An 18427-nucleotide genomic window follows, 5' to 3' on the forward strand; every position below is an offset into this window, starting at 1 on the left:
AAAAAAGTTCCCGAGGAATTATACTTGTAACAGAGGAAATAAATGAAATGAAGTCTCAAAACTGGCTTACATTGGGCGGGCCATGTGACTCAGCAGGCAGAGTTCTCGCCTGCCATGCCGGAGACCAGGGTTTGATTCCTGGTGCCTGCCCATGTTAAAAAAAAAGAAAAAAAAAAAAAGGCTTATAGATAAAAATGAAATGATTCACACACTCTAAAAAGAGAGGATATGGAAAGTATACAGCTTTACTTTTTATTTTTATATTCTAAAGTGTGAGTTGAGTAGTTGTCAGTGGAATAGATGGAAATGGAACTATTCAGGTGACGGAAGAATGGAGGATGTTGCAAGGACAATGAAACTGACGAGGGAGGTGGACAGAGGCAGAGGCTAGATGCACCTGCGGCTCGAGGCTGGGGTGGGGGAGCCGGGCCCGTGGCTAATGGGGGTCCCCTCACCTGTGCCCACGCCTCACCTGTGCCCACGCCTCACCTGTGCCCACGCCTCACCTGTGCCCATGCCTCACCTGTGCCCATGCCTCGCGCACCACCCAGCTTTTGGTTTGCAGCATTGGGTTTCGGTTCACATGTGGAGATTCTGTCTCACTATGTAGGAATTTTGATTAACTGTGGGGTTTTTGGCTTGCTTTGTGGGGTTTTTTGGTTAATTCTGTGGGGTTTTGGGCTCCCTGTGTAGGGTTTGCAGCAGGCATGGACCCAGTGGTGTCAGGGAAGGGCTGGGACCCCCGACTCCTGTTTAGGCCTCAGCAAAGACATACAACACGAATGTGTTTAATTGTTGTCATTCCCCAGAGCTTTGCAACTCGCTTGCCATTTAATTTTCGCTTCATGGGCTTGTCATCTTAGAGGAAGCTTGTGCAATGCTGAATAGCAAAATACTCCTAGTTCATTGTTACTAGCACTGTGAAACAGGGATATTTTAAGTAAATGATGTTAATTTTGACAGTATTTTGACAAATAGCAAACTTTTTTCCAAGGAGATTTTTCAGTGTTGACAATTTTTGCAAACTTCTTGTCTTGGCTTTACCCTGAAAAGAACTTAGAGAAACTTGGAGTCTATTCCTCAAATAGCTGAGAAAGTCATGAATTACAGTTCCCTAGACAAGTCCATGCTACTTGGCCCTTATTTCCTCCACTGTTTCTTGTATTTCGACCCAGAGATTATTGTACAAATCACATGAACACGTTTCAGTGAAAAAAAAATAAAAACAAAGCCGCAGATAGGAAGGGTTTCGGGAGACCCCCCGCACCAGCCTCGCTGCTGTGGCTGGAGAGCCTGTCGCTGGACATGGCCTCTGGGGCGCCACTCCTGGTCTCAGGCATCATGGCTCACAGTGCTTCTCAAAGCTTCTACTTTCCAGGCAGCCCAACGTGTGATTTTTCAGTGAATTGAACAAAATATTCATTTGGAATATGTTTTTGATGAACGGAGTGAAGTGCACCTTTGTAGTCCATGCCTGCTTCCCCCGCCCCTGACCACTTCTCTCTTGCTCCCGCCCCTCCCGCCCCCTCCACCGCGCCCATCCCCTCCCCGTCCCTCCCGCCCCCTCCACCGCCACCCCCCCCCCCCCCCCCCCCCCCCCCCCCCCGTGCAGAGTAGGCAGAGGGGCGGAGGTGAGGGACGCACGGGGCAGGCTAGAGGCCCTTTGCTAACATTTCTGTCTTTTCCTCCGCGTTCCTCTGCCCTGTAATCGGCTCTGATGGTGAGCCCCGAATTTAACAAATCTGTCCCCGAGATGGGTTTTCAGCCTTGAACAGCGTTTCAGGTGTGGGCTTGCCAAAATAATTGCCCGTGCGGGTCGAGGCCCGCCCCAGCATCTCCCTTAGGTCTGCCGGGGCTGGGTGGTGGTGACCCTGTGGGACCCTGTGCGGATGTTCAGCACTCGCCCCGTCCGCGCACTTATCCGACTTACTCTCATAATTGTAGTCTCCTCGCAAATCTTTTCCATTCTGAATTCAGATGACGCGGCGGCACCTGCCCTGGAGACCCAACCTCAAGGCGACGAGGAAGGTGAGCTGGGGGGGCCGGGGTACCCAGGCCGGGCGTCCTGGCGCAGCTCTCGTTGAGATGTGTTGCATTTACTCAGGGCCACCTGTCTAAGGGTGTCCCCATTATTTTTCCTAATGACCTTGGGGGAATGGGCTTTTATACTGGTGGGTGAATACAGCTGCTATGCGCTGTCATCTTTTTAATCAAAAGTTAAAGAGACAAAGTACAAAGCAGCTGATGTCTCCTGGATGTGAGATGAAAGGTTACAATTTGGAAAATACATGTCTTTCAAAAGGGTGCAGTAATGTATGCCGTTTTGCCCGTTCATGTCTCTGTGAGCACCCATGGCAAGGACGGATTTCTTATTCTCACCCCGTGATAACTAGTCTTAGGTATTTGCCAACATACAATGAATTCTCAAGATAAAGTGATCAGGCAGGGTTTGAAGACAAGGAAACACACCTTAGGATACGTTGGAGGCTGAAATGCAGGTTTGCGTGGTGCTTGCCTGTGCTGATGTAACAGTAATGAACGATAAAGCCCCCCTGCGTGGTGCTGCGTGCCGGACCGTGTGCGCGGAACATTCCAGACTCAGGTCCCCAGACAGCTCCTCAAGGGAGAGGGTCCTGACTGCGCTTCCCAAGGTCAGAGGCTGCTGGGCCCGGGTGTCCTTAGCCGCGAGGCTGTGTTCTCAGGCTGTGGGACAGTGACCCACGTGATAAACGTTTAGTTTTATTTGCGAAACAAAATCACACAGAATTAGGAACTCCTATAAAGCTTTAAGCAAAAATTAGTTGTTACAGGTTGTACTTTGTACTGAATCTTTTAACTGAGTGAAAAGCCTGTATGTGATATGAATAACCATCTTTATTACACACGGTTATAGTGTTGTATGTTGGGGCTGCTTTTTAAACCTCATGCTTTTCAAGTGGGATTCTTCTTGAAAGAGCTTTCAATTACATTTTTGGATGAAGGAAAACATTTGGCAAAATAATGTTTTTAAATATATATTGTTTTCCTGTGTCTGATGCATAAATTCATTTTAGTTAATACCTTAAAAAAGTATAGTATGTCTTCTTTATTATTTGTGTTTTTTTTGGTTTTGGTTTTTTTTTTTTTTGTTTGTTTTGTTTTTTGGTTTTTAGGCTACCTGCTAAAATTTTTGCATGAGATGCTCTGTCTTTTCATGATGAATTAAAAATAATGATCATTTTACTTTGTTTTTTCAGATATTGCATCACGGTACCCTACACTTTGGACGGAACAAGTTAAAAGTCGGCAGAACAAAACCAATAAAAACTCAGGTAAAATGGGCTGCAAGTCAGCCTGTAGAGCATGAGTTAAAAGATGTAGAAATTAGTGTTTTCATCTTGTAGTTAAACATCTGCCATACTTTTGTCCTGCATTACCAGTGAGCCATGGGAAAATAATTCTTATGATGATCACAAAAATCTATCTCAAATCTTGGCATTTTATCAAGATTTCTGAACTCTTCAAAAGAGTTCTCTTTATCTGCTGAACAACCTACAGTTATTAAGGATAAAAACAGAAATGTTTGATAATACATATTTGATTACAACCTACAGTTATTAAGGATAAAAACAGAAATGTTTGATAATACATATTTGACTTTTTACCTAATTTCAAAGATGTTGAAACACTTGGCTGGTTTAGTTAAAAAATCTCCCAAAATGCGTGACTGTATTTCTCACTGTATTTGATTGTTTTAAACTGATCCTTTTGACATGGTGTAGACATCGCGTGATGGGTTGCTTCATCTGTGCTAGTGGTTTTCCCGGGTTTCATGAAGAACAATTCTTTAGTTTTTGGTTGGTTGTCCGTTGGTTGCCTGCATGTTCTCTCTTGCACTTTCGAATGCATTTTTCCTGCATTCTGATTGAGCAGCCGTTCGAGGTGTGAAGTCACTCAGCTGCTGGGAAGGCCCAGATCCAGTGACCATGTGTGTGTTCAGTGGTTGGCTTGAGTGAGCAGATTGCAGAGATTACCTGTTTTTCTACAAAGTGCATTTTTAAATATACATTTAAAACAAAATTCTAAAGCTTATTAAAATTCAAAATACTAAGAGCAGTTTGATTCTCTTTGACCATTTAAACTCCCGTTACACGTGCTGAGAAAGACTCACGCTGAAATTGTCTGTCTTGAGGAGATATTTTGCCAGCTACTCAGTACTCCGAGGCAGACTCTGGTGGAAATGTCCATGGTTCAGTGCTGCAGAAAGCAACACAATGGAATATAAAAGAAGGGGCAGTGTGATGCTTCCATTTCTGAGACTCGCTGAGGTTGCTGAATTTTTACCAGAAAGTTAGCCCGAACGTATTTGCTGGGCAATTCTCAGATTCATGTTGGAAACCGCAGGTTGTCCCTGGGCACATTGTATGGCTTCAGCGATGATTTCTGATTGGTGAAAATGATCACAAAGATAAAACTGCTACTGCCTTCTGCTGTTCCGCTAGCGGACAGGAGGCAAGAACGCAACTGAGGGAGGGGGAGATGCAAACAGCTGGTAGACCCGTCCCGCCCAGCTGCTTGCTGCTTTAATCCACCTGTTCGCGTAGGCAGTATGCCTTCACCGATGCTTCCGTAAGCCAAGAACTGGGCTGAGTTCAGCAACACAAATGTCCACCTAACTACCTTGGCCTCAGGAAGCTTTGGGGAGCAGCTGGGCGTGCAAGCAGGTGGGTGTAAAGTGTGGTGGGCATGTCACACGAAGTGTGGGTGCAGGGCAGTGGGAAGGCAGCAGTTCAGCCTGTGCTGTCTGTGGGAGGAGAGATGGCCCATCGCCGCGTCTCGGTCATTTCATCTTTCTGGGTGGTACCTTGCCCACCGTACCACCTCCCAGATTTGTTGTGAAGATTAAATGAGGAGATGTCAGTGTGGAAGTTTTATAACTTGCTACTAAAGTGTCTTGATGACAAAAAGATATCCAGTCAGTTTGGCACAAATGTAAGCTTCCACTGGCAGGAATTCTGTCTGCTGTACTTACCAGCCTATCCTCAGTTCATAGACCTGTGCCGGGAACTTAATCAGCTCTCAGAATATAGCTGTTGAATGACTGAATAATGATTAAAATATATACAACAAGAATGAGGGAAAGAGATTGTTAAAGTTGAATTGCATCGGATGAGATACTTTTAAGGACCCTGGAATCAGCCAGTTTCACCATCACTGATAGTGATGTGAAGGGGAAGGGGAAGGGACATATAGAAACCTGATATTATTGTGTTTTTACTGTGTCGTCTCCACTTATCTTGACACCCATTATAAAACAGAAGATTGGGTGAGGTTAGAGACAGTGGATAAAGTACAATTCTGCCTCTGTGTTTCAAAGGATATAATGAAAATAGCTATTCTAATGAGAGAAAAACCGGTTATAAATTGTAGTTGCCATGAAGTATAGTCATTGCAGGATCTTCAAAATATATGGAAATTTTCCTCATTCTCATATTCCATGAGATATCTTCCTTAGGTGAATGGCTTAAAACAAAGGTGTCTTGTGTGTTGTGCTAAAGTTCATCTGTTAGGCAGCTGAGAAGTCCAATGTTGACTTTATTCCATGCCCACAGTATGAATAAAGGCTTGACGAGTGACCACAGGATGTAATCGGAAGGTGGACGCGACAAGCCTCACACAGCCTTCTTGCCTGATCTTCTCCCCCCGTTGTTCCTTAGCCATCGCCACACCCCCTGTGTCTTAAGTACTTGTAACTGTGGAGAACTTTCCCTTGACCCTGTTGAGCTGATGCGAGGGGAGAACCCATGGGTTTGACCACCAGGTACCTGTGTACCACCAGCATAGAAATTCAAAAATAGTCCCAGGATTTTGAAAAAAAATCAGAAATTGTTACAGAAAACTATTCCCTTTTGTATAAAGAGATCAACTTATAAACTTCTCCCATGAACTTTAGAAATTGAGTTAGTTTTATTCAATCTTGTCACCATATTTCTAAGAGCTGCCTTTTCTTTGAGTTGCTTCTATATGACATACAGGAGTGCAAATTCTATGTCTTGTATTTGCTAATGGGCCTGCAAAGTTTCTCATGGGAGAAGCTTTCTGGCAGTGCCTCAACTTGATTTGAGAAATAAATGCACAAATTATTTTAAACGATGTCACTGGAAATGTACATCGTTTTTAAGAAGAACAAATTGAATTGTTAGCAGGAAACTGTTTCAGGTTTTGATAGAATAAATCCGTATAGGCTTAGGAGCAAGTACATATTCGTGTTTCACCATTCACTTGCTTTTACCAGATTTTCAGGGCTTTGTGTGACCTGCCAATTATAATTAACCAATAAAAGCAGTGCAGGTTTTCAGCAGTTAGTGGGACTGAAATAGCATTTCAGGAAATTCCAGTTTACAAAAGTTACCCTGTATTATAATTTGATTTAAATCAGCCCAAATGAGTAGAAAACAAAAATAATATGGAGTGGATTTATAGACATGGGGCATAAAATTAGTGGATTATATCTATGTTTTATCTACCAACTGTCCAGTTACGTTTTCTTTCTGAAAGTCTGAAGGAATTTGGATATAGTTGCTATTTTAAGACATTTAGAGTAGTACTGATTTATTAAGTTTTAACAATGAAATGGCAGTCAGAGGATTCACACAATGACCACTGTCATCCCTGAGATTTCAAATATTGGAAGAGTTTAATTTGTCTTTAATTTTTATTTGTCAAAGATTACATTTACTGATAACCACATTGGTAGAAGTAGGAAAATTTATTTAACAAAACAAAAATAATTTCTGACATGACTATTATTCCTGTATTTTAAGGAAAAATCATCTTGTTGTTAAGTATTCTTTCATGTTCTTTTGAAGAAAAGGCCAAACTGAGAATGGATTGGTTTTTTTCTCTGATACTTCTTTATATCAATTAAAAATAGTGTATTTTGCCAGGAATTTTTACTGAGAGAGCATAATACTACTTCCATTACCAAACACCTGCAACCTGGTCATGACACATAATGAGCACGTGCTGAGTAGATGTGGCCAAATGTCCTTTGGAGCATGTAGGGATGATACTTTTTTAGAAGGAACCATTCTTGCAAAGGAAAATAAAGTTCTCCAAAGCTCCTAGCCTATGAAAATTTACACAGTCTAGACATTCTATAAATGTTTACTTGTTAAAATAATAAAGTAATTTAACATCTTGTGTTCCATAGGTCCTCTGAAGATAAGTTTCACTGCTTTTTTAACTAAACAAACAAAAATTAAAAATAGATAAATAATTAGGAAAGAGAAAATTTAAATATCAATACAGTTTGACTGCTGGACTTGTTTTAATTGAAATTTAACATAAATATAAATGAAATATTCTCCTTTTGGTTCACTTGGTAGGAAGACTAGCACTTTCATGATGTGAATCAATAGATGCATTACTATCAGTATATATTTGAGACTGCTGATTTATTACTTTAATGTTTTAAATCATTTTATTATATTCAATTTTATTATTATATTCGTGAAAGACAACTTGTTTACAAAAATCTTACTTGATAAGAGATTTCATAATATATAGTGTTTTAATTATATAAAATTCATTCAGAAATCTATTTATTTGGCTAATACAAATTTAATTAATACTCATAAAATGGCACATTAGATGCTCTCTGTATTTCTGAATTATTTCCTGTAAAATAAATCTGGGATATTAGAGAGTAGAGTGAAATTATTTTTATTTTTTAGTTGAATGAACTAGTAACCTCATTAAAAAATAACAAGTGCTACCCATGAATTATAAATACCAATATGCCTAGGGCTCTAAAGCCCAACAATAATAAAACATTATATGTACAGTAACAGCATAAAATAATTACACACTAAAATGACTTGAGGGGGTCTTACCTAAAAGACAAGCAGACATGAAGCTCACATAGCTTTTTATCGTATTAGTACCATTTACAACCCTTTAACATGGCAACATGATTTATAGAAAGGAGAGCTTGAAAAGAATATGAAAAAATATAGTTAATAAAAGACTAGCTTTCAAATCTTGGTTGAGCTATCATTCCATGGGATGAGTTAATTGAAAATAAATCCTTAACCTGATGATGATGTCCATGCTAATGCATGTGGTTGTATAATTTCAGCCTCTTTTACAAACATGAAGTGAGAACCCGATTACTGTCATATCATTTTCAGGTACCATGATCTCTCCCAATATACTGAGGACCAGATTACTGTCACATAATTTTCACTATAAGTACACAGATTCCTTAAATTCATGCCAAAACCTTGTTTCCATTTCTATCCATGAGCCAGTTTTTTGGGGATCGTTGTACAGGCCTGTTTTATCCCTGACACTAAAGAGAATAGGAAAGAAATAAGGACCTGCCCCTGAGCCTGAACGCAAGAAAAGCACCACTCATTTAATGATTAATAATGTTTTCATACTGAGAAAGTCATGGAGGCAATATTGTCTGAAATATGGGGCACTGACTAGGGCAACAGAAAAGTTCTGGGATGAGAGAGTTGAGCAGGGATCATTTAAATTGAAGTAAATCAAGCAAGTTGGGTGCTGGGATGGATCCTGGAGATTATTTAGTCCAAGCCCATCACTTTACAGATTGAAAGAGAAGAACAAGAGTGCTGAGGTTTGGAGGAGTGGCAGTGCTTGTTCACTGCCATGGAGCAAAGGTGGGGAGAGCTTCCTGGGCCCTTTCCTTCAGGCTGGTAGGCGGCTCCGTGGAGAAGCCAGGCTTTCGGAAAGGCCTTGCGTACCGAGTAGGATGAATGGAATTATGGCATCTGAAAACCTTTCAACAGCCGTTTAAATGGATATCAGAAAGACAAAGTGATCCGCTCAAGGACGCCATAGGTGTATATGTATTTTAACAAATGTTTTATTCATTGAGCAGAAACCAAGTTGCACAGACGTGAACGTCTTAACTCAGAGTGTTCCTGGACACCTGAAAACCTCAGTTGTGGTAGGAAGGTTCATAGAGTTGAAATGACTTCTGGTTATGAGCTTGTCACCTCGACTGGAGTTGGAAGGGTCTGTGGTCCTGTGCAGTTATTCCTAGCTGCACTGCCTTTTCTCGTGTGCACGCAACCTTCAGGCCCCCCTCAGTTCTTCCATTGCTCCTGCTCTGCCTCCAGGCCCAGAATATGTTTCTTGAGGACCATGTTAGTGGCTGCCACTAAGGTCACCACTCCCTGACCCCGCAGCTCACTCCTAACTCAGCCTCCCACTGCCATTGCACCATCCAACCTCCCGTTTTCCTACTTTTCCAACTAAGAGTCACCCTCACTTTCAACATACTGGTTACTTCCCAACATGATTAACATATTAAGATGCTTCTGCCTTGGCAAGTCACAGCTCCTGTTTTTTGTAACGACACGTTCTGTCATGGCAGAGGCAAAACAGGAACATCTCCCCTGAACTATAGACATGGTTTGGGAGGAAATGAAGCAATTTTGCCACTTTGATCTTTTAACCAGGATGTTTGCTTTTCCTTTTTGCTTCAACATTAATGCCAATGTTAAATATTTACTTCAGTGTTTTTTTCTGGAAAATAATTTTATCAGCTAAAATAAAATTTTGGTATCTCGAAGAAACCATCAACAAAGGCTTTCTTAATTAAGAAAATGTATTGGTCAGGGTTCTGTAGGGAAACCGAACTGACGGGTGTAAATGTTATGAGACTTTTGTAAGAACTGTCTCACACAACAGGGGGATGGCCACTCCAAAGTCCATAGGGCAGGCTACAGGCTATCCAGGAAAGGACCCCAGGGGAAGCTGGCTGGCTGAAACTGAGATGGACATTTTCTGCTCTGACTGTGGAAGTCGTCACGTCTCTTTTAAGGCCTTCAGTCGACGGGATGAGACTCTTGCGTTGTGAGGGCCGAGTCCTTGGCTGGTTGCGGGTGCCCTCAGCTCCGGATGCAGTCAGCTACCCTGTGACTAAAACACGAACCAGCCTCACAGTGACAGGCCAGGGACCGTGGGACCAGACACTGCCCAGTATGGTCTGGCCAAGTTGATCCATGATCTTGACCATCACGGGAAATGACTGCAATTAATTTAACAATTAGCGAGCATTATCTCATTCTCCTCAATTGCACATGTGACTCCACGGCCACGTGAGTGGTCCACTTTTGATGCCCAAATGGAATTTTCTTTCCCACCACTGACCTCTACCAGTAAGTACACACATTAGGCGTTTAGGGAAGAGTAAACAAACTGCATTACACATTTCTTGTTTTCTCTTTCTTGTTTTGGAATATTAATGAAAACAATAAGAGAAGTTAACATTTCTTGCGCATTTCCATACATGCATTATCCTGCTATCCAATTTAGGCGTCGTAACAGCCCAATAGTGTGGGTAAAATTCCTGTGTTGGTTTTCCTGGCGAGGAAGACAAGAGTTAGTAGGCAACCCCAGGGGACTCATCTGAAGCCTGGGACAGAAATTCCTGGTGGCCCTGCCCAAGCCAGTGTGTCCAGCCCCTCCGCTTCCCGCACACACGCAGCCGCCCCTGCCCCTGCGCCCCACGGCGCTGTCTGCGGTTCTCAGGCTGGTGTCTGCACTGGACCTGGTTAAGAAATTAAGCCTCTAGTAAAATGCTAACTGGGAGATGGTGCACTAGGGCATCATTAGCCATTAAACTTCATCTCAGCTGCTTATCAGGCTGTGTAAAGCTGAGGGAATCGGGCAAAGAAGGGTGAGGTGGGGACAGTTGGGACAGTACAGGCTGCTTGAGAATCTCCAGTGACCATCTGCTGCACGCAGGGAACGCAGATGCCGCCAGCACGGCTGGTCTGTCCTAATGTGGCTCCCATTTTCTCCCAAGTGGAGTTTTCCCAAACAACCTGTGCTTCCAAGAGCCCCTTTTACCGCCATATCAACAGTCTTACTTCATATGCCTGCTCCCTGGAATGTCAGACCTTGATTTCAATCTTTTCGATTATTCACCAGCATTAAATCCCCTTCAGAGTCCGATTTATGGGTGTGACAAATGGCCGCGTCCTCCCCTCGCCCCCTCCCTGCCCCGCACTGGCCGCTGGCCCTGACTTTTCACCTCGGAGCACTCATTCTCTGTGTCATTCATTTTGTCTTCATGTTCTGCTTTGCACTTCTAGAGATACGTTTATTTCTTGATGTTTATTTCCCTACTTGGGGTGCGGTTTTATTGAGGACAAAGTTAATGCCCCATACTGCTACAGAGCCTAATAATGTCTTCAGATACATTACTTATTTTTAAATAAATACCAGTAGTGTTAGGCTTTGAAAACACACAAAAAACGACTTAGAGAAAGCTCGGGGAATGCATAGAGTGACTTCGGCAGCGCTTGCCTTCACAAACTAGGATGGCTAGGCATGATCAGAGTTCGGTGGGCTCCCGTGATGAAGGAAGGGAAAACCGTCTGGAGCTGAGGGAGGTCCTGACCCCTGGAGGTCTACGTGAATGTGGGCCACCCGAGGTCAGGTCCGCTGGGTGGTCGGTGGCTGGCACAGGACCACCTGCTAAAACTCTGCCGATCCTGCAGAAATGAAGGTCTCGTACCTCTCAGAGGCGTCTTCAGGGGCCGGAGAGGAAGCCACATGTTCCTAAGTGGGCAAGAGAATGGTTTGAACTTTGGAATACGTGCGGCACTCCAGAAGGAGTTGCTCGGAGGTCACAGTCAGCTTTTAATTAACAAAACAAAACAAAACAAAACAGCCCCCAGAAGTTGTGTCTGTTTATCTTTGTTGCAAATGACATTTCATTTCGTTCTGGTGCGCCTGATTGCTGAGCTCCCGGCTTGCAAGAATGTTTTGAGATACCTTTCAAAAACTTTTACTATCAACTTTTTGGCTGGGCGTATCATGAATCTTAGATAGAGGCCATCTGGATAAATACTTGGGGTCCAGATTCAGATTTAACATGAAGCCAGGAAAGATCTAGAACAGGGGAAAAGCCTAAGTGGCGAAAGCGCACGTGTCGGTGAAGCGGCTGTACCTGGCTTCCCGAAGGTCGGGGCGGCGAGCGCCGGCGACAGGGGCATCGCGGCCCTGGAGGGGGTCTTGCGGCTGAGGAGGCAGGAGAGGCGCCTCCTTCCTGGGGTCCCCACGGACCCCCAGGGACCCCCGCAGGGTCCAGGCTCTGCACGGGCTGCGGTGACGCAGTGACCACGCGGTCTGTGGCGGGGACACGCTTGGGGCCCCTCGGGCCCATCTGGGGCATGGAAGAGCTGGAACTCTTCTTTTTTCCTTCTTTTGATTATCAGAGTAAAGTGCCAAACGTTGACCGCACGCTGTTCACCGCCGGCGGCAGGCTGGTGCCCGGCAGGTGCAAGGCGGCTGCAGTCGCTCCTGCTGGCGGGCGAACCAGGTGGTCAGTGCTGTCCCACTGCCGTCACTGCTCTCAGGGCTGCAGCCTGGGTCTTAGCAAAGCACGTGCGATTCCATGAGCACCGCTGTTGTGCGCGAAGACGACGATGCCTCTCGCCTGAATTGTCTTTCCTGGTACCCCAGGAGACTCTGAGGCGGGTCCGGTTTTGTCCCTGCTGTCCCCATGGCGTTCTCTAGAGGGTGGCGTTTTTGGAACGCCCTTTACTGTGAAATTAGTGCAGGAAAAACCTAACACAATGCCCAGAAAAGAACAGAAACAGAGTTCATCAGGAGCCAGGTTTTAGACCTTACCTTGTTGCTGAGACCCCACTGCTGCCCTGGCCTCTGCCCTGTCCCCCCCAACTGTCCCCCACTTCCACCCTTCCCCCACCCTGCCCTGCCCCCCCTGGCCTCCGCCCTGTCCCCCTACTGAAACCCTGCCCCTGCCCCGCCCTACCCCCGCCTCCACCCTGTCCCCCACTTCCAACCTGCCCCGAGCCCTGCCGCCCTGCCCCTGCCCTGTCCCCCACTTCCACCCTGCCCCCCGCCCCTGCCCCCGGCCCAGGCACAGCTCTGCCCTCGGGAGCGGCGTCTCTGTCGTTGGTAATCGCCCTCTCCATGCACAGGACCTGGGGAGGAGTCTTTTCTAAGGCCTGGCCAAGCAGGACGGGCGCTAGGGGGTAAGTGGGGCTCCTCCAGTTACAGAGAGAAAGTTACAGCTTGGCAGCAGCTATTGAGCCGTCAGAGGAAGTTGCCCACCCCCTGACTGCTCATAAAACACCAGCCCTCGGAGGCGGGCTGGGGGCACCTGGCCCGGCTGCCCTCACGCCAGATGGCCAGCACAGGCCCCTTAGGGTCCCGCTTCGGGATGTCGGGACCACCAGCAGGTGCCCATCCACCCCAGTCCCGACGCCGAGCCCGAGGGAGAGCGGGAGCAGGGGCAGCCATGGGCCACCGCGTGGGAACAGCCAGGAGCTGGCGGGGGACGTGGGTCCCGGGCCCAGGCTGAGAGGTCTCACGCAGGCAGGCACTCAGGACCGAAGGTGTGCCCCCGCATGCCCCCCATGGGGCTGGAACCAGCCAGGGACGGGCTGGTCTGCCTGTGGGCTCGATGCGCTTCCCCAGGGGACACGCCACGCGGCCGAGAGGAGCTGCCAGCAGCCCTTCTCAGTGGACCTGCCCCGGTCGGTGGAGTGACTTCTCTGTGTCCCCCCCAGGCCCCACCCTGCAAGCCCCATCCAGCCCGGCTAGGGTCCCAGGCCTTCATCGTCCAAGCGGCTGTGGAAGGCGGCCGTGCCTGCTTAGAGGCCACTTCCTGGCTGGGCTGGGCCGCTCTGCCCACGGGCTCACCCACACCCGATGTGCTGGTCGCCACGGGCATGCATGTGGCTGCAGCTGCGCCCACAAGGGACCGGCAAGAGATGGGTTTGCACGGAGAGCCAGTGTTTTATTTCATTATTTCAAATGCGAAGCTGGTCATGGAAAGCGTCTGTTTTCTGTCTTGTCCAAGGCTCTTTCAAAAGCCAGTCCTTGGGGCCCGAGCGGCTAAACCTCCAGGCCTCCCGGGCTGCTGTGCTGTCAGTGCAGGAGACCAGACACGCACTCTCCTTTCCTGTCCTGGAGAATCCTCTGGTTTCACTCGTGTCTTCACTTATCTTTTAAAATTTTGTGTGTAAGTTGAAGAAAACATGGAGGCCCCAGTTTTGTCATCTCTGAAATCTTCCTCCCACTGGCAGAAAAATATTTCCTTCCCCCCAGACCATTAAAAACCGTCCTCCTTCATGTCCAGGAAGATACATCACTTACGTTGAGGGTGTTCCGTGGTTTTATGGGATCCCCTCCGTAGAAATGTATTTCTGCTTTTGCTCAGGCTTGATGATTCTTGTTTTATTGTCCATATTAAAATTGGTGCCAAAAGATAATTATCTTTTGATTCTGCTTTAAATCATAGTATATTGTATTCCCAAAGGGAAAATAATGAAACCGCTTTTCTATTTTTTAATGTTAAAAGGTTGTTCCCCTGTTTTCCTTTTCATCTTTTTTTTCAAACATGACTGCAAAAGCAACAAAATACCAATTTATTTGTTAAGGTATAAAATTCTGGGCATTTGAAGATTTTGGAATAAATCAGATAGTTCCTTTTAAACATGGACTGTAAAAGGTTATTATTTAAAAAGACCATCTTACCTAAAATTTGAATGTCAGAGTTGATCCAGTTTTCCTAGTTGTACGATGGGAGTGTCAATTTCAGTCATTTAATTCTCAGATTTCAATATTCAATCAAACTTGTAGGTAAGTGATTGCATGCAACATTTCAACATAACAGAAACGTGAATGAAAGCAAGCAAATTTATCCAGGCTAGTTGAGAATATACACAAACACATGTATACATTCAGTTGAGAAGGGTATTTGACTTACTTTATTCTCTCAATATAAATTAGCTTTAAATCATTGAATTCATGAGGTCAGATACCGAATGCTTCCACTGTTGAACCATAGCTGCGGTACGAAGAATGCTTACTGTGGATCAGACATGTTACCATGTGCTTTAAATGCAAAAGGTAATTTAATTCCTGAAACATTACTGTGATGCATTTCCCAAACAAATGAAAAAATACAAACAAGCAAAAATTCAGCAAATGGTGCTGCAATAAGGGGATACACACATGGAAAAAGAATGAAATATCGCCCCTGCCATACAGCATACCAACAAAACAAACAACAAAACATCCCTGTGAAACTGCTAATTTTTTCATCTCATATGTTCATTCAGAATTCCTAAATGCAGAGCTGGGAATTGAGCCCAGGTCACTGAATCCCAGTTTTCCACCATTGAGACAGTCTGTAGTTAAGCCAGTTGTAGTTATGACGTCTGTTCAATGCCAAAGCCCAATTGTCTCCAAGACATCTTTACTATTGACCCTGTAGAGGGAAGTTAGGCCTTCCTGACCTGCCGTGGACTTTCCTGCGGCGCCAAGCCTGTGCTCTGGGGAAGGACGATGATCTCAGTCACCTGTGGACAAAGCACTGGGCAGAAGTGCCTGCGGGCACACAGGTGGGTGCAGGTGTGGGAACCAGGGCAGGCGTAGTGTTTCCCCTCCTCACCCTGAGACTAAGCCCTGCCTTCCTCACTTATTCAACTTAGGAAAGAGCACTCTGGATATTTGCTCTACGATTACTGTGTGGTTGTGGGTCTCTTTGGAGACATCTTCCAACAGCGATCGGGGTTGCTCTTGCCTGGAGAGTCCCTTGGCTTCTGGGAAGCAGAGAAAAGGGTCAGGGCGCTGGGCTGGGTCTTACTCGTCGTGCGTCACAATCAACCCCTCTAAGTTCCAGAATCTCGTCTTGAAGTTAATACCTCCCAGGAGCCAGGTCCTGTTTGTGAGGCCCACGTGCGGTCAGCACAGACAGTGAATGTGAATTGAATTGAAGTTCCAGCTGTCCACACCCTAGGCCAGTGCAGAACGCTGCAAATAACAAGGATTCAGGGCATTTCTCAAGAATCTGGTGTTCACAGCAGAACACAGTGTTCACAGCAGAGGCAATGAGACTTGGAGGGTGCGCATGCTTACAGTTGAAATGATGGAACAAAGCACCATCAGAAGAACACTGAAAACTGATAGGTCGCACTGAAATTCATGGGATTATCTTGACTACCATTTTGAATTGCAGCATGAGTTGAGTGACACGTCGCTTCTCACTTTCCACACACGAACAGGAACCCAGTCGAACAGACCCCACTGTGACCTGCTCCTGTGGCCTTCCCGCCGTGGGTCTGAACCCTTCCTGCCAGGTGCATTAAGGTCTGACCCGGTCCAGCCCATGAAACAATGAGGGCCTTGCGTGAAAATGGCTTCCCGAGTTCATGTCAAGTTAGAACCCCACTTTTCCCCATGGGGAGCAGAGGGAGCTTTCTGCCAATGACCGTCTCACTGAGGTACACAGCCGTCTTGTAAACCACCCACTGGCTGTGAGAAATCAGTAATTTATGTTGGATGAGTAGTAAAGAATTTTACCAGCCCATAAATATTTTTTCACTGGTCCATCCTTCTTCCAAATGGGACAAAGTTCATAAAATTAATGAAATTGTCTTTCTTTGCTATTTATCCTTATAAGCTGTTGATTGATAAGAGACTCTTTGCCGGACATGATGTATTACTACAGCTGCAATGCGCAAAATGATAGAGCAAATACTTTATTAAACGTAGAGCCACATAGGATAGTTTTAAACTAATGACCTTTTCATGATTTACTTTTTCATCCGAAACACAGTAGCCTAGTGTGATTTTTCAGGTGAAAATATGGAGAAACACTTCCTTCCTACTGTTTACCATACATGCAAACCTAGGATACAGACATGTTCAAGGGGAAAGGTGATAAATATAAAGGTGTACAAAGGTAAGGAAAAGCCTTTATCTGTTAAAAACACACTTACGACATGTTTGATTTTATGTAGGTGCAACCTGACATCATTCCCTGGGAGTGAATTAAGTTCCATAAAAAATGGATCAATTTTTAAAAAACTCACAACAGTAGCATTTAAAATATATCCAGAATCCAACCATTTTCACCACCTCCATTGCTGTCAGCCTCCTTCCGTTCGTTATAATCACCCATTTATTGGGTGATTGCAGTAGCTTCCCAGCGGCCTCCGCGCCCCTCCGGCTACAATGTATCCTCCACCCTGCAGCCTTCTCAAAACTGGTCCTTCAGACCGGGTGGCAGCCTGGCACCCCTCTGCTCAAGCTCTCAGTGGCTTCCATCCCACCTGGCAGGAGCCCGTGCCCATTTCTGTGCCCGCGTGCCTATGGGGGTGACGCCTGCACCCTGTTGCCCCTCTGCCTTCAGCTTTCACTAACAGCAATGTGTGGTCACTTCTGCCAGCAGAGACTTTTCTTTCTAATGTTCTTTGTGCTGCGTAAATATGCCTTTGTGTGCTTTTAACATAGTTGCACCTTTTTCTGGTGCATCATTGTAGTGTGATTTTCAGTAATATGTACTCTTAACAAAATGTACTATTTCAAGATTTTATAGATCCTTGTGTTAGATGTTTTGCATATAGTTTGTACATGTGTGGGCTTAATATACTGAAACTGAAACTTCTAGCTAAGCTAAAAAGCACTAGTGGAGTTTTCATCCTTGATTATTCACATCCTCATACTTGTGATGCAGAGTTAGATTTACAAAATGTAAAGTGTGAGGCATGTCCAGTACTGGAACACTTACGCTGTTATTAGAAGGCCTGACAGGGAGGACACTGTGAAAAGGGGTTAGTGAGCAGCAGTAGAAAGGAGAGGCTGTCCAGTGCCTTTATTTACAGGGAAACCTTTGCTAGAAATGCACGGAGACACCCTCCAATGCCATACCTCTTGTGTTTATTGCACATAACTTTTTGAACTTGACTTGGGAAATAAATTTTCCAAGTTTAGTCTTAACTACAAGGCAAATTTTTTCTCTTTTGTTTGGAAACTTGGAAATAAGCTTGTTTTTCTGTTTTGGTGTGGTTCTCCATCATGGAAAAAGGAGGATATTTTCTCCAGTCTTTAAGTCAGTTTATATATATATAAATATACATATAAATACATATATACTTATATATATAATATAAAAATATCCTCTTTTATTTATATATATATAAATTCCTTGAAAATGCTTGATTGAGAAGAAAGTTGGTATTAGTTTGTGTTTTTGAAAAAGTGTTAATGCAGTTTTCGATCATATTTTCTCATAAATGCTAAAATATTTTATCTAAAACCATTACTGCAGTTTTAAAAATAGCGTGTATCAATCAAAGCTGTATATGAACTGAAATTATGACTGCATAATAAACCTTGGTTTGAAGCAGATCTATAGATATTAATATATTACTTAGATTATTTTCTGTTTCATGTTTTCCCTCTGTGTTTAAAAAATATTGAGTTCTTTTGTGCCTTTTATAGCTTCTAAAGCAATATTGGACATTGTACTGGTTTGAAAGTATTAGGTACCCTAGAAAAAACATGTTTTAATCCTGATTCTGTCTTGTGGGGGCAGCTGTTTCTTTTAAACCTGATTCAGTACTGTAGGTGGGAATCTTCTGATTTG

The 18427-nt window shown here is 44.6% G+C and overlaps 1 protein-coding gene across 3 annotated transcripts in view; it reads left to right on the plus strand.

Annotated features, from left to right (window-relative positions):
- SMOC2 (SPARC related modular calcium binding 2) overlaps positions 1 to 18427 on the plus strand; it is a 198333-nt gene that overhangs the window by 80322 nt on the left and 99584 nt on the right. For 2 of the 3 annotated variants that reach the window (XM_077120876.1, XM_077120877.1), the window contains exons 6-7: positions 1945 to 2028; positions 3237 to 3311. In XM_077120876.1, coding sequence (XP_076976991.1) covers positions 1945 to 2028; positions 3237 to 3311 — 159 coding nt within the window. The remainder of the gene's footprint in view (positions 1 to 1944; positions 2029 to 3236; positions 3312 to 18427) is intronic. The other variant, XM_077120878.1, reaches the window with a different exon arrangement.

This window comes from Tamandua tetradactyla, chromosome 11, assembly GCF_023851605.1.
Source record: "Tamandua tetradactyla isolate mTamTet1 chromosome 11, mTamTet1.pri, whole genome shotgun sequence".
NCBI lineage: Eukaryota > Metazoa > Chordata > Mammalia > Pilosa > Myrmecophagidae > Tamandua > Tamandua tetradactyla.